The 16,086-nt window shown below is 42.6% G+C and overlaps 1 protein-coding gene across 4 annotated transcripts in view; it reads left to right on the forward strand.

The window, feature by feature from the left end:
• The first annotated feature begins 6,979 nt into the window (after positions 1-6,979).
• sgpp2 (sphingosine-1-phosphate phosphatase 2) overlaps positions 6,980-16,086 on the forward strand; it is a 56,000-nt gene continuing 46,893 nt past the window's right edge. The window contains exon 1 of one of the 4 annotated variants that reach the window (XM_078564525.1): positions 6,980-7,437. In XM_078564525.1, the coding sequence (XP_078420651.1) occupies positions 7,132-7,437 (306 nt within the window). In that variant the 5' untranslated portion in view covers positions 6,980-7,131. The remainder of the gene's footprint in view (positions 7,438-16,086) is intronic. The other 3 variants (XM_078564526.1, XM_078564527.1, XM_078564528.1) reach the window with 3 other exon arrangements.

The following is a 16,086-nucleotide window of genomic DNA, read 5'->3' on the forward strand; positions in this document are numbered from 1 at the left end:
GCACTGAAATTCATATACCGTATTACTCATTTGTGTGATAGGCAGAACATCTTTTTGGCTTAACGGCAGCATCCTGTTAGTGGCGAATACCACTCGTGTTGCTACTGCATAGTAGCAGTGTGATACAGCTAGCTTCACCTGTTGCTCAAATTCTTGACATATCTTGCACTTCCAGGGTAACCTGAGGTAGACTGGGCACTTTTCAGGGCCGAAAGTGACGCCTTAGGACTATTCATGGGTTTTTGCAATGTACGGTATGAATGATCTGATTGGTGTAACCATTATCCCGCCCTATTTCAGCATCAAGCTTGCATGGTGAGCAAATCGCTCATGAGGTTGCCGATAAGGCCCATTTATAGCGTGTAGAACTGTAAGAATCCCAACGTGTGTATTGACCAGTGAAGGTAGGCTTGCGGTAAAGCGTGGTAGAGAACCCCCCACAACAGATTTCTCAACTAGTACGTCAAGGAAGGGGAGTTCATTTGATTGTTCCATTTCAAAGTTAAATTCGAGCACAGGATGGAGCCTATTAAGACATGCAAGAAATTACCACATGCAGCTGCAGATTTAAATATAGCAAATGTATCACCTACATATCGGAAACATGCAAGGGGTAAGAGGTGAGATGTCATTCCATTGAAGACGCGTTTCTCATGGAACCCAACAAAGATGTTTGTGAGAACTGGGCCTAGAGGGGATCCCATGGCAGTGCCATATATTTGGGCATGCATTGTGACATTAAAACTGAACTGAAATGTACAGGTTGCCGAGTACATAAATTCAATGAAAACAGATGCACGCAATGGTGGTGGGTCTAGATCACCATGATATAGTGCTGCAGCACAAATATCTATGGCTTTCTTAAGTGAAACATTGGTGAATAGGCTAGCAATGTCAAATGAGCATATGGACACAGCATTGCTGTCGATATGCAAGTCCTGTATGGCCTTCGCAAATGTGAAGGAATCGTTCACCATGTATGTGGAAAACTTGGTCAAAACTGGTTGTAACAACTCACCCAACGATTTGGCCAATTCATGTTGTGCAGAACCAGTCATAGATAAGATAGGGTGTAAAGGGACATCACTTTTGTGTGTCTTGGGCAGCCCATACATACGCAGAAGCAGTGAGCCGTGTGGACAAACCTGGTCATATATATCATCGCTCTTATACAAGTCCAGCAAGCATTGGTTACGCTTACTTTCGAGCAAGGCTATCCGGTCATGTTGAGCGGCAGGTCCAATGGATATGACTTTGGAGCCATCATTAAGAATGGCATGCATTTTGTTGATATAGTCACGCTTATTAAGGATAACTATTCTTATATAATTCTGCATGTTTTTGATATGTGGATGATACACTTGCAATATTTAAATCTGCAGCTGCATGTAATGATTTCCTTACATGTCTTAATGGGCTCCATCCTGTGCTCAAATTCACCTTTGAAATGGAACAGTCAAATTTCCTTGACATATTAGTTGAGAAATCTGCCAGGGGTTCTCTACCACAGTCTACCACAAGCCTACCTTCACTGGTCAATATACATGTTGAGATTCTTATAATTCCATGTGCTATAAGATTGGCCTTATTGGCAACCTCATGAAAAGGGCCCAAGCCATTTGCTCACCACGCATGCTTAATGCAAAAATAGAGCGCATCAAAGGCATCCTCCGGGATAATGGCTATCCTGATCAGAACATTTCACACTGTATATTACACAAGCTCATGAATGGGTCTAAGGCCATCACTTTTGGCCCTGAAAAGTGCCCAGTCGACCTCAGATTATGCTGGAAGGGCAAGGTATCTCAAAAATCTGAGCAACAGGTAAAGCTAGCTGTTTCATGCTGCTACTATGCAGTAGCAACACGAGTAGTATTCGCCACTAATAGGGTGCTGCCATCAAGCCAAAAAGACATTCTGCCTATCAGACAAATGAGTAATGTGGTGTATAATTTCAGTGCCAGTGTAATGCTAGATATGTAGCCCATACATCCCAAAGACTGGTAAATTATATCAAACAGCATGTGCCTTCTGCTGATTGCAACTGGCAAGGTACAGACTGTACCCAACCAGCCCATGCTTGCAAGACTCATCCCACAGGACAACATTTGCTAAATAGTTCTCAGTGTGTTAAGAATTATGCTGACAACTAATTTAAGATTGTCAGTTGGGCTCACAGAGTGGCTCATTTGCATGTACTGGAAGCTATATATGAATGCACAGGGCCCTGTTCTTTGTAGACAGAAAGAACATGTATACACATTGTGCCTTTTTCAGGTAAACAAAATATGTGACAGCCATTCACTGACTCATCCCTCAAGGAAATGCCTCAACCAATCAGAGTCAAACTGCTTGGTTTAAATTTCAAACAATGTTTGGCAGTTAACTGTCAGTCACCATCAACTGGTGCATTCTCCATGGCAATGCCTCTACCAATCAGCACTCTCTTCTTCTATAGTGTAAATTGTTGTTCCCTTTAAATTTGGAATTCTTGTGAACTGTCCTGTTGAGTGCAAGACAAAAAGCTCTGACAAAAAATGTCTTTTTCAGCAATACATAGGTAGGAAAGTAAGTTGTGAAGAGGACATAGGGAGGCTACAAAGGGACATAGATAGGTTAATTGAGTGGACAAATGTGAAATTGTCCATCTTGGCAGGAAGAATAAAAAAGAAACATATAATCTAAATGGTGAGAGATTACAGAGCTCTGATATTCAGAGGAATCTGGGTGTCCTAGTGCATGAATTACAAAAGGCTACTGTGCAGGTACAGAAGGTAACTAGGAATGCAAATCGAACATTATTGTTTATTTCAAGTGGAATTGAATTGACAAGTAGGGAGGTTATGCTTCAATTTTACATGGCACTGGTGAGACCACATCTGGAATTCTGTGTATAGTATTGGTCTCCTTATTTAAGGAAGGATGTAAATGTATTAGAACAGTTCAGAGAATGTTTACTACACTAATATCAGGAATGGACAGGCTGTCTTATGAGGAAAGGTTGGACAGGCTAGGCTTGTATCTGTTGGAGATTAGAAGAGTAAGAGGCGACTTGATTGAAACCTTTAAGCTCCTGAGTGGTCTTGACAGAGTGGATGTGGAGAGGATGTTTCCTCTTGTGGGAGAATCTAGAACTAGGGGTCACTGTTTAAAAATAAGGGCTCGCTCATTTAAAACAGAGATGAGGAGAGTGTTTTTCTCTCAGAGGGTTGTGAATCTTTGGGACTCTATTCTTCAAAAAGTGGTGGAAGCAGAGTCGAAATATGTTTAGGGCAGATGTAGATAGATTCTTAATAAACAAGGGGGTGAAAGGTTTTCAGGGGTCAGCAGGAATATGGAGTTGAGGTTACATTCAAATCAACCATGATCTTATTGAATGGCAGAAAAGGCTCGAGGGGCCAAGTGGCCTCCTTCTGCTCCTAATTCGTGAGAACGTATGTACGGATTCGGTCCTCAAAAGCTATGGTATAACAATGGTGTTAATGTTCTGAGCATGTAGAATAATCTATGATGAAGCTCTGAGGATATATGGTTGTTTTGGTCATTATAGGAAGTATAGAGGAGGAAGGTGGGGAGGTAAGCCTGAAAAGGAGACAATTAAAACTTTTGACACAATTTTCGATCTGAAACATCAACCAGAAAATAGACCTATCGATTGAAAAGTATTCCTAGTTTTATGTTCTCATATTTCTTACATCTTCTGGGTGTAATGTAAACATGTCAACCAAGGCTGGAGTATATTAAAATGTTGTAACACACTGGGGAATTGAGATGACTTGGTCTTGCATTTTATCAACATCCAGGAAAATTTTCTCTAGTCACTATGTGCTACAAATATGAACCAGGATTTCTCTCCCTCCCTCCACTGCTGGTTTTATTTTGGTGGAATTGGGGCAGGTAAAGTAGAAAATGGGTTGGAGATGTGCTCTGCTGTGCTCCTGCTCATATTTTTACATGCCTTTGACTTGGTATCGTAAACAATAGATGATGTACAATACGTCTATCCACACATATATGCATGTAAAGTAGGTGTATTGAAACTATATCTGAATGTCAGAAAGGTGTCATTCAATATATATTCTGTATTCTGACCCATGGCAATATAGGAAATAACAGGACCATTTTGTCCCTCGTATCCAGCATTGCTATTGCAATGGAGGAGGTATTTACATATTAAAATTCCAAAGGCCCATGCACTCCATCTCAGGGACTTCTTTGCCACTAAGACTGAGACCATTCAATCAGCAGCCTCTGCTGCTTCCCTCCCTTTCCTTAGTCCCACCTGGCCAGATTTCCTCTAAGGTTCTCCCCTTTCCTACTCCTAAACTTGCATCTTTCTCTGGTTGCTCTCATGTCATCTCTGATCTCAACTTATCCATAAGACCCACATCTGCTCCCTGCACCCTATTCCCATTAAATGCTGAATGCCCAGCTTCCCTTTCTGATTCCCATGTTAGCTGATAATGTTAATGATTCACTCTCCCTAGGTATTGTCCCCTCTCCTTCAAATTTGCTGTCCTCTCCAACCTTCTGTTCACAAAGCTACTACTGCCAATTTCCAACCTCTGTTTACCTCAAAAGCCCTTGAATATGCTGTTGTCTTCCAAATCCATTCCCATCTTTCCAGGAACTTTATGTTTGAACCTCTTCAATCAGGTTTCCACCAAAATGGCTCTTCCCAAAGTCACATATGACATCCTATATGACTGTGACCATTATAAACTATCCTTCTTCATCCTTCTCGACCTGTTTGCAGCCTTTGAGATGATTGACCACACCCTACACCTTCTACACTTCTACCTTCCTTCTACACCTCTCCAGCTGGTTGGGACAACACTCATCTGGTTTCATTCTTACTTATCCAATCATAGCTCGAGAATGTCCTACAATGGCTTCTCTTCCTACTTCAGCATAATTATCTCTGATGTCCCCCAGTGATCTACCCTTAGTCCTCTCGTACTACCCTTTGGCATGATCATCCAAAAACACAGCATTGGCTTCCACATATACACTAATGATACCTAGCTATACATCACCATCGTCTCCCTTGATTCCTCCACTGTTTCTGAATTGTCAGGTTGCTTGCTGACATATTTAATTTTAGATGAGCAGCAATTTCCTCCAACTAAATATTGGGAAGGCCGAAATCATTGCCTTTGATTCTGGACACAAACTCCATTCCCTAGACACAAAACCCAACTCTCGCCTTGGCAACTGTCTGAGGTGGAACCAGACTGTTCACAAGCTTGGTGTCATATTTGACCATGAGATGAATTCCCAACATATATCCATGTCATCCCTAAGACTGTCTATTTCCAACCTGGTAAGATGAGCAATGCCTCAATGTTAAAATTCTCATTTTTGTTTTCAAATCCCTCCATGGCTTCATTTCCAGCCCCACAACCTTCAGATATTTGCAGTCCTCCAATTCTGGCCTTTTGTGCATTGCTAGTTTTCATTGCTGCCCCATTGCTGGGGCCCTAAGCTCTGGAATTCCCTTCCTAAACATCTCTGCCTTTCTTTCCTCCTTTAAGACATTTCTTAAAACCTACCTCCTTAACAAAGCTTTTGGTCATCTGCCTTAACGGGCAGAATTTAATTAAGCGCATGATGGGGGCGGGCCAGGAGTACCCGCATCCCATTCCAAGGGTTGGGAAAACTGTCCCCAATAAATTTGGGGCAGGAAGGGCCTGACATGGGAATTCCACACGCTGATGGCAGGATGCCAATTAGGCTCATTAATGAATCACTTGACACCAATTTTCCCTGACCCCACTGGAATTTAGTGGTAACTCACTACCATAGGCCTCCCATGGCTCCTGAAGGGATTTCCACCCTCTGGAGTCCTCGATCCTATGGGAGACCCTACGCCAGCCAATTAAGTGCCCGAGTTCACTTAAATTGTGTCAGGTCTCCCTCGTAGAAATGACGTGGTGCTCCCTCGCAGGAACTAAATCCTGTCCAACATCTCCTTACGGGGAGAAGAGTCATATGGACTCGAAACATTAACTCTGTTTCTCTCTGCACAGATGCTGTCAGGCCTGCTGAGTTTTTCCAGGACTTCCAGTTTTTATTTCAGATTTCCAGCATCAGCAGTATTTTGCTTTTATCTCCTTACTGGGCTCGGTGTCAAATTTTGTTCACCCACGTGAAGTGCCTTGGGGCATGTTATTATGTTAAAATTGTAGGCAAATTGTTGCTGTTTATTTGGGTAATTCTACCCATAGTGGGAGGATTTCTTCTGATTTCTAGCAAAAGCATAAAACAATTCATTCATTTAGAACACATATTTTGTTAGAAATAGCACACACAGGAAGCTATGCTCCTACATTTAACATGTTAACATACACCAACCGAAGAAAATCATTTGAGACATCTCCACCCACAGATGTATCACACTTCAAGTTTATTATACATATATACCATAGGGACATTTCAATGTTGTCTCTGGGGTGAAAATAAAAGCAGCAGGCCCCATGGTAGGCAGTAAGACATGACAAGCTCCCTCCCTTGGACAACATATTTTGAACTGAATTGCTCTTGGGCTAATGCAATTTCAACTGAATTAATCACCGGTTTTTACTTTGCTGCAGGTTACAAAGGAATTACGTAGGATGTACAGCACAGAAACAGGTTGTTCAGCCCTGTGGCCGTGCTGATGCTGCACAGGAGCTTCACCTCACCTGGCTTTCATCTCGCCCTATCAGCATAACCTTCTATTTCTTTCTATCTCAGGTACTTAACTAGCTTCGCCATAACAACATCTATTCTTTTCACCTCTACTACTTCATGTGGTAACAGTTTCCACATTCGGGAATATAGCACATCCTACATTGCACATCCATTATTATTCCAGCACAACCTGCCAGAAGGCATGTAATAGGACAGCATTTAGACAGCGCGCATAGCATGAATTCCTGCCTAAATCTGTGGGCACTAGGACTGCAGTCGAGCCAAGTTGCTTGTTACTTCCTCGTTTATTTTTTTTAAAAACCTGTTGTGTCAGACTCACAGGTGCAGCTGAGCCTTTCCACGTGAGGTGAAAGGTACCTCCAGAAGTGCAGATACCCATTTACACCTTACCACTGATCTCCCGGACCTTAGACTGGAGGGTTTTTTTAAAAAAAAACAATGATGAACTCTTTCCTCCAGTCCCTGCAGGATCCTCACCTCGTTGCCAGTTTCCAGAGATACTGTGGTTTATTGCTGCAAGTTGAAGAACGACTGGCCGGCGGCTGTAGCAACTCTCCTGGCAACGCAAGTGGGAGTCAAGGACCGGTGGAGAGAGCTAATGTCTTCAAGACCAGTGAATGCGCGAATGGAAACCGGAGATACAAGACCAATGGGTCACATCAGTATCCCTATAGGCAGGACAAAGAGGACGGTTGCGGGATGACTGGATATGCAGTAAAGGTGGGTAATACGCCAACTGTGAAAGTATGTATTTCATTTTCTTTTCCTTATTCTCGCGGGTTTCTTTAATAAATGCGCCTTGAATAAGCCCCTTTTTCCTCCATCCCTCAATAGCTGTTTCAAGATGTTCGCTCTGGACTTTGCACCAAGTATTGTTTAACCAGAAGGTGTTCTATTGCACTAGTGGGATATTGGGACATTCTTAAGCCGGTCGAACAGCTCTTTCCAGTTAGTCAGCTTACTAATAGGGGAAGTAGAGCTGCCATGGGGAGGAGTCGAATAAAACAAATAAGGCGACTGTTAAGGGCGAGAAAAACAACTGTTATCTCCCGCCAACCAGATCAGCTCACCAGGTTATTCACAGTGGGGCGCTGTCACTGAAGGGAATTACCAATTTATTTGTATAGAACCAGATAGATGTGAAAAGGAGCTCAATAAAACTTGGTTAAATGTCAGTTTACGGAATAAAAGGGGATAACCTTTATGGGATAAGGGGGTCCTTCTCAGGATGGCGGCCGGTGACTAGTGGAGTTCCACAGGGGTCCACAACTTTTCACTTTATACATTAATGATCTAGATGAAGGAACTGAGGGCATCCTGGCTAAATTTGCAGATGATACAAAGATAGGTGGAGGGACAGGTAGTATTGAGGAGGTGGGGAGGCTGCAGAAGGATTTGGACAGGTTAGGAGAATGGGCAAAGAAGTGGCAGATGGAATACAACGTGGGGAAGTGTGAGGTCATGCACTTTGGTAGGAAGAATAGAGGCATAGACTATTTTCTAAATGGGGAGAGAATTCAGAAATCTGGAGTGCAAAGGGACTTGGGAGTCCTAGTCCAGGATTCTCTTAAGGTTAACTTGCAGGTTGAGTTGGTAGTTAGGAAGGCAAATGCAATGTTGGCATTTATTTCGAGAGGACTAGAATATAAAAGCAGGGATGTGCTGCTGAGGCTTTATAAGGCTCTGGTCAGACCACATTTAGAATATTGTGAGCAATTTTGGGCCCTGTATCTCAGGAAGGATGTTCTGGCCCTGGAGTGGGTCCAGAGGAGGTTCACAAGAACGATCCCAGGAATGAAAGGCTTAACATATGAGGAACGTTTGAGGACTCTGAGTCTATACTCGATGAAGTTTAGAAGGATGAGGGATCTGATTGAAACTTACAGAATACTGAAAGGCCTGGATAGAGTGGACGTGGGGAAGATGTTTCCATTAGTAGGAGAGGCTAGGACCTGAGGGACAGCCTCAGAGTAAAGGGAAGACCTTTTAGAACAGAGATGAGGAGAAACTTCTTTAGCCAGAGAGTGGTAAATCTATGGAATGTATTGCCACAGAAGGCTGTGGGGGCCAGGTCATTGAGTGTATTTAAGACCAAGATAGATAGGTTCTTGATTGGTAAGGGGATCAAAGGTTACAGGGAGAAGGCAGGAGAATGGGGTTGAGAAACTTATCAGCCATGATTGAATGGTGGAGCAGACTCAATGGGCCGAATGGCCTAATTTCTGCTCCTATGTCTTATGGTCTATGATCTTAAAAGTGATCTGTATTTATTAAATCTATATTGTAAATATATTATACGGTGAACAGTGCTCGGCTGACTTGGCATAGGGTTAGATCCTAGCCATTAACTATGAATGAGCTCCAAACCTAGACCAGTCCGAAAATCATAGAATGGTTACAGTACTTTCAGCTCAGCGTGTCCGTGCTGGCTGTCCACAAGAGGAACTTAGCTAGGCCCCTTCCCCTTTGTCCTGCACATTTTTTCTCTTTAGGTGCTTACCCAATTCCCTTTCAAAAGCTCCTATTGAATCTGCCTCCAACAGCAATAGCAACTTACATTTATATAGTGCCTTTAAGTAATGAAACATGCCAAGGCACTTCAAAGAAGTATTATGAAATACAGCATGACACTGGTGTCCACCAATGGGAACAGTTTCTCTCTATCTGTTCTGTCTAGACCCCTCATGATTTTAAGCATCTCTATCAAATCTTATCTCAACCTTCTTTTCTCTAAGGAGAACAATCCTCACTTCTCCAGTGTATCCACATAACTAAAGTTACTGCTCATCCCTGGAACCATTCTTGTAAATCTTTTCTGCACCCTACCTAAAGCCTTCACATCCTTCCTAAAGTGTGGTGCCCAGAATTGGACACAATACTGCCATTGAGACTGAACTAGTGCTGTATAAAGGTTCAGCGCCACTTCCTTGGTTGTGGGTTATGGATTCAATATATTCGAAATCTGAAATCAATCTAAGCTGACATCTACATGTGATAAGGAAGGAGTTCTGTGTCACCGGCAGTGGTTTCCTTCAGATGATTTGGTGAATGGAGCCTCAGTGTGCCTGTTAAGTGATTCATTGAGATTGTGACATGTTTTGAGAAGTAGCATCACAACTGAGTGATTAGATTGATTGGCTAAATGTACATTCTGTATGTATTTTTTTTAATAAAGAGCCAGAACTACAGACTCCAAAATACTTAGTAGTCGTTATAATCCCTCTTCGTCATTTTTCAGTATACAAAATGCTTTATTATTTTTACAGTTGTAGGCAACAGCCCAAGAATTAGAAGTAGCTTTACTGAAAAAAAAAGCACACAAATACCTTGAAATTTTGCCAAGGTTCTCACAACTTCCTGGGATTGATTTGGTGAGAAATTGATGGAATTATCAGAGAAGAAGGGTAAATAGCCATTTACGCCATTTCCGGGGGGGGGGTTCCACTGATCTCCAGCCAGAGATTTGATAGGATGTTGGATGAAAGCCCCTTGATGCCAAGCTCCCCACAGCCCCCAAGAATTTTTAATGCTAAGGTCTTTCAACACTTTTAGAACAAGTCAATTATTTACTATCTGGAAATCTTTTCTGTCAAGAAGTTTAAAGTTAGCCTAAAGTTTGCACATAATCAGGACACTTAATATGACAATTGCGCAACAAATCCTCTGGATTTCTACTTAGACTCTGTGTCATGCAATATGCTGCCTGAGTCCCCAAAATGTGTATAAAAAGTGTATAAAAAGAGGCAGTGATGATACAGGTTTCTGAATAGATCTGAGCAATGGCAAGTTAGTTATTCAGCTCATGGTAACAAAAACAACAACAGTAGCAACTTGTATTAATATCATACCTTTAGCATAATAAAACTTCCTACTATGCTTCACTGGAGTGTTATAAAGTGGAATTTGACACCAAGCCACAAAAGGCAATGTTAGGGCAGATGGCCAAAAGCTTGGTAGGTTTGAAAGAGTGTCTTAAAGAAGAAAGAGAGGTAGTGAGGCAGAGAGGTTAGGGAGGGAATTCCAGATCTTGGGGCCCAGGCAGCCAAAGGCATGCCCACCAATAGTGGAGCAATTAAAATTGGAGATGCTAAATGGGTCAGAATTAGAAGAGTGCAGAAATCGCTGAGGATTGTGAGGATGGAGATTACAGAGATAGAGAAGGGCAAGGCCATGGAAGGATTTGAAACATGAGTGAGAATTTTATAACCAAAATTGACCAGGAGCCAATGTCAGTCAGGAAGGACAGGGATGATCGGTGAATGGAACTTGATGTGAGTAAGGGCATGGGCTGCAGAGCTATGCATGACCTCAAGTATACATTGGAATAGTGAAGTCCAGATGTAAAAAAGGCATGGATAAGGGTTTCCAAAGCAGATAGGCTGAGGCAGGGCTAGGCATCGTTACCAGGGTGAAAATATATGTTCAGTGATGGAGTGGATTATGTGGTATGAAGCCCATTTAAGGATCAAACATAACACCAAGGTTGTGAGCAGTCTAGCTCAGCCTGAGACAGTTACCATGGAGAAGGATGGAGTCAGTGACGAGGGAACGCAGTTTCTGACAATAGCTTCAGTCTTTCCAATATTTAATTGGAGAAAATTCCTGTTCATTCAATACTGGATGTCTGGCAATCAGTCTGATAATTAAAGACAAAGCTGCAATATTGTTAGACTTCATGTAACGGGTTCTGACTGATGTTTTATAATTATTGAGAGACTCTGATGGAACTCGGATGTCCGAACCACTAGTAGAGCAGGGAATATTGAATCTGATACCCTCTGGTCCATGCCAGCTTCAAAATATTTAGTTATGTCCTCCCCCCAATTTAATTCCTTGTTCCATACATCATTTCCCCCCAAAAAAGCATGGGCAAGGAACGTGCTCTCAGTTCTATGAATACTGGTCTGTAACCGACTGTCAGGAGATTCAGCTTGATTCATCCATTTGTTTTTCCTTCTTTCTCACAAAGGTGGAACGGGAGAAATCTGCCCTTTACTCAACACCTTCTGATATCCCTGCTGAGATTTCAGACATGCCACTGATTAAATTTTGAGGAGAACATGGACAGAATGATGGAAGTCAATCCCCAAAATAACCAAATAACAAAAACAAATTTGGCTTACTCAGTCACCATAAATCAGCCATCCCGATGTCAGAGGTACAATCCTATTTTTACCATTCTTGTTCAATGGCACAATGTGTGGTACACCAGCCCAGTCTTGTACCAATAAATTAAATCGAGGCTGGCATTGTAAGGGACGTGAAAATAATTTCTGTAAACATATACACTATATCCCCCTTTTCTGCAAAGAGAAAGAAAGAACTTGGATTTCTGTAGCATCCTTCACATTCTCAGGACATCCAAAGCGCTAAACAGCTAATAAAGGACTTTTAAAGTGTCATGCAGGTAAATCCAGCAGCCAATTTGGCACAGCAAGCTTCCACAAATACCAATGAGGAAATGACCAGATAGTTTGTTTAATAGTGTTGGCTGACAGAGGAATGTCAGGCGAACTTGCGTGCTATTTTTCAAATAGTGCCATGGGGTCTTTTACATGCACCTCAGAGGGCACATAGAGCCTCCGTTTGCCATCAGCAATCCCTCCTTATGCGCTCTGGAGTAAGGCTTGAACCTGTGACCTTCTAACTGAGAAGCAGAAGTGCTTGAACTGAACCAAGGCTGACAATCTAATGTAAGGTCTATAGCTCATTATAAGAGGAAGCTATTGATTAATAAAGCGTTATAATTGGTTTAAGATTGGGATATCACATTTCCTGGACATGGAAAGATTGTGGGGTAGGATGCACATTTGCAGGGGCACAGGATCATTATTACCTACAATATACACAGAATTCCTCATTTGACTTACAAGCCAACAGTTCAGGGTTCAAATGTTCATATTAAAATGATGCATGTCTTTGGGCTTATCTAATATGCTTGTTTTAGCGCTTAAGTGCACCTGTCTGTGTCAAGACAGAAACTCATCCATTGACTCCACAGAGTGATTTACTTTAGATTTCAGAGGAAGTCCCCTTACTTATCAGATACATCCGGCATTATGTATGCTTAAGGAGGTAATAACCGAAACTCTTACACAATCTGCACACTCTTTGCTAAATGGACTCAAATAGTGCATTCTCTGTACAAGCTATAGAGGAGAAATTCTGGTCCTGCTTTGCATCTTTATCAATGTAAATTGAGATATTATCAATTTTTCTTATGTGCAAGTGTAAGCAGAGCTTTGGTGAAATGAAAGAGAATGGGTTTTTTTATATATTAAAATTCAACTATATATGTAGATCAGAGAAAGGGTGGGAAGTGGTGTTCCACAAGGGTTGACAGTGGGACCACAATGGTTCACAGTTTACATAAGCAATTTGGACTCAGGAATTGGAAGTACAATTTTAAAATTTGCAGGGCATCATGGAAAAGGCGGGGAGTGGTAGTTGGTGAATTGCTTTTGCAGAGAGCCAGCAAGTACATGCCTGGCTGAATGGCCTCCTTCTGTGCTGTAACCATTCTATGATTTTGTAACCATTCTATGATTCTATGATAAAATTTGCAAAAGACTCCATAAGACAATAAGACCATAAGATGTAGGAGAGGAAGTAGGCCATTCGGACCATCAAGTCTGCTCCGCCATTCAATGAGATCATGGCTGATCTGATAATCCTCAACTCCACTTTCCTGCCTTGTCCCCATAACCCTTGATTCCCTTACTGATTAAAAATCTGTCTATCCCAGCCTTGAATATACTTAACAATCCAGCCTCTACAGTCCTCTGTGGTAAAGAATTCCACAGATTCACTACCCTCTGAGAGAAGAAATTCCTCCTCATCTCTGTTTTAAATGGGCGCCCCCTTACTCTGAGATTATGCCCTCTGGTCCTAGAGTCTCCCACAAGGGGTAATAACCTCTCAACATCTACCCTGTCAAGCCCCCTAAGAATCTTAAACGTTTCAATAAGGTCGCCTCTCATTATTCTAAACTCCAATGATTACAGGCCCAACCTACTCAACCTTTCCTCACAAGAAAATCCCTCCATACATGGAATCAACCTAGTGAACCTTCTCTGGACTGCCTCCAATGTCAGTATATCTTTCCTTAGATAAGGGGACCAAAACTGTTCACAGTATTCTAGGCGTAGTTTAACTAGTGCCTGGTATAGTTTTAGCAGGACTTCCCTATTTTTATACTCCATTCCCTATGAAATAAAGGCCAGCATTCCTTTTGTCTTCCCTATTACCTGTTGAACTTGTACGTTAGCTTTTTGGGATTCATGCACAAGGACTCCAAAATCCCTCTGTGCTGCAGCCTTCTTCAGTCTTTCTCCATTTAAATAATATTCCGCTCCTCCATTCTTCCTGCCAAAGTGCATAACCTCACATTTTCCCACATTTATATTCCACCTGCCACTTTTTTGCCCGCTCACTTAACCTGTCTGTATCCCGCTGTAGATTCCTTGTGTCATCCTCAGCACTTGCCTTCCCATCGATTTTTGTATCACCTGCAAACTTAGCAAAAGTAGACATTCACTTCTCTCATTTAACTCATTAATATATATCGTAAATAATTGAGGCCCCAGCACTGACCCCTGTGGCACTCCACTAGTTACAAGTTGCATCTTGAAAATGCCCCCCTTATCCCAACTCTGTCTTCTATTAGTTAGCCAATCCTCTATCCAACCCTCAACACCATGTGCTCTTATCTTATTAAGTAGCCTTATGTGCAGTACCTTATTGAATGCTTTTTGGAAATCGAAGGCCAGAAACGTACCTATGTTGGGTGGGCTGGGCATGAGCGGGCGGGGACAGGCATGGAGCCGATCGACGTGCGTAATCAGCTGCGCGCCACCATTTTACGTGAGTGGGCCAATTAAGGCCCACCCAGCATGACGCACAGCCGGAAGCGCTCAGTGCTACCTGTGTGGGCGGGCGGGGGGAGGAGGGAGAGTTGGTGCATGCGCTCTTTCACGCATGCAGCTCCGTGCCTCAGGGAGCTTGAATGAATATTAAAATAATTAAAGAATTGAGTTAAAAATTTATTTAAACATGTCCCCTTATGTGACAGTGTCATGTTTTTATACTTCGGAAATTTTATTTATTTATTTAATAAAACTTACAGGAAACCTCATCCCGCCCATGGATGAGGTTTCCTGAAAAACGTGAAGGCCACTTGGGCTCTTTGCCTGCCCATCCAACTTAAGGTTGGACGGGCAGAGCTGTTAATTGGCTTAATTAGTTTCCTAATGGCATTAATAGGCTTTGACAGTTCGGTGGGCATGATCTAAATGGTGCGCGATGACGTCGGGACGCACGCCCAACGTCATCTCGCATCATTTTGCGCATCGGCATGTCGGGCCTGCCCCCGCACGCCGATGGCAATATTCTGGCCCCAAAATATTACATCTACTGGTTCCCCTTTATCTATCCTGCCTGTTACCTCCTCAAAGAATTCTAATAAATTTGTTAGGCATGATTTCCCCTTCATGAAGCCATGCTGACTTTGCATGATTAGATCATGTAATTCTAAATGCCCCGCTATTACACCCATTTATAATACACTCTAACATTTTCCCAATGACAGATGTTAAGCAAACTGGCCTATAGTTACCTGAGGTAAAGTTTTTAGCTCGGTGGGCGGGTGCATACCCGACCTGACTGAGCACAAAATGACGTGCGATGTTTTGGTCAGCGGGTATGCACCAGAGTCAGCAGTGCACCCACTGACAATTATAAAGCCCAATTAAGGCCATTAAAAAGTTAATTAAAAGAGAATTTTCACTGCCCGTCCAACCTTATGGTTAGCAGGCTGGCGAAAAGGCTAAGTGGCCTTTGCACTTTTTCAGGAACCTCACCCAGGGGTGGGATGAGGTTTCCAAAAGCAAATAAAAATAAAATAAAAATTTTAAAATGTAATTAATAACATGCCCCTGCCCATGTGACAGAGGCACATGAGGGGACACGTTTTACAACATTTGTAAAATCTTTTTTTTGAAATCTGTTCATCTCCCTGAGGCTGCTCTCTGCCTCAGGGAGATTTGCAAGCGTGCACTCGCGCACATGCCTGAAGTTCGCGCTCGCCCTGCTCAAACTGTCACCTGCCCGCACGCTGCCACTCGCATTTCACACTGGACAGGCCTTAATTGTCCCACCAGCATGAAATCGCCTTCCGGCCTCGATCGCGGGCGGTGGTCAGCTACCCGACCGTCCCCACCCGCCCCTGCCGAGCCGACCCGAAAAGGGCAAGATCCTGCCCCTGTTTTTTGTCTCCCTCTCTTTTTGAAGAAGGCTGTTACATTGGCAGTTTTCCAATCCTCTGGGAATTTTCCAGAATCTAAGTGTTCTTGGAACATTACTACCAGTGCATCCACTATCTGTGTAGCTACTTGC

Source organism: Cetorhinus maximus, chromosome 19 (assembly GCF_964194155.1).
Source record: "Cetorhinus maximus chromosome 19, sCetMax3.hap1.1, whole genome shotgun sequence".
NCBI classification, from domain to species: Eukaryota; Metazoa; Chordata; class Chondrichthyes; order Lamniformes; family Cetorhinidae; genus Cetorhinus; species Cetorhinus maximus.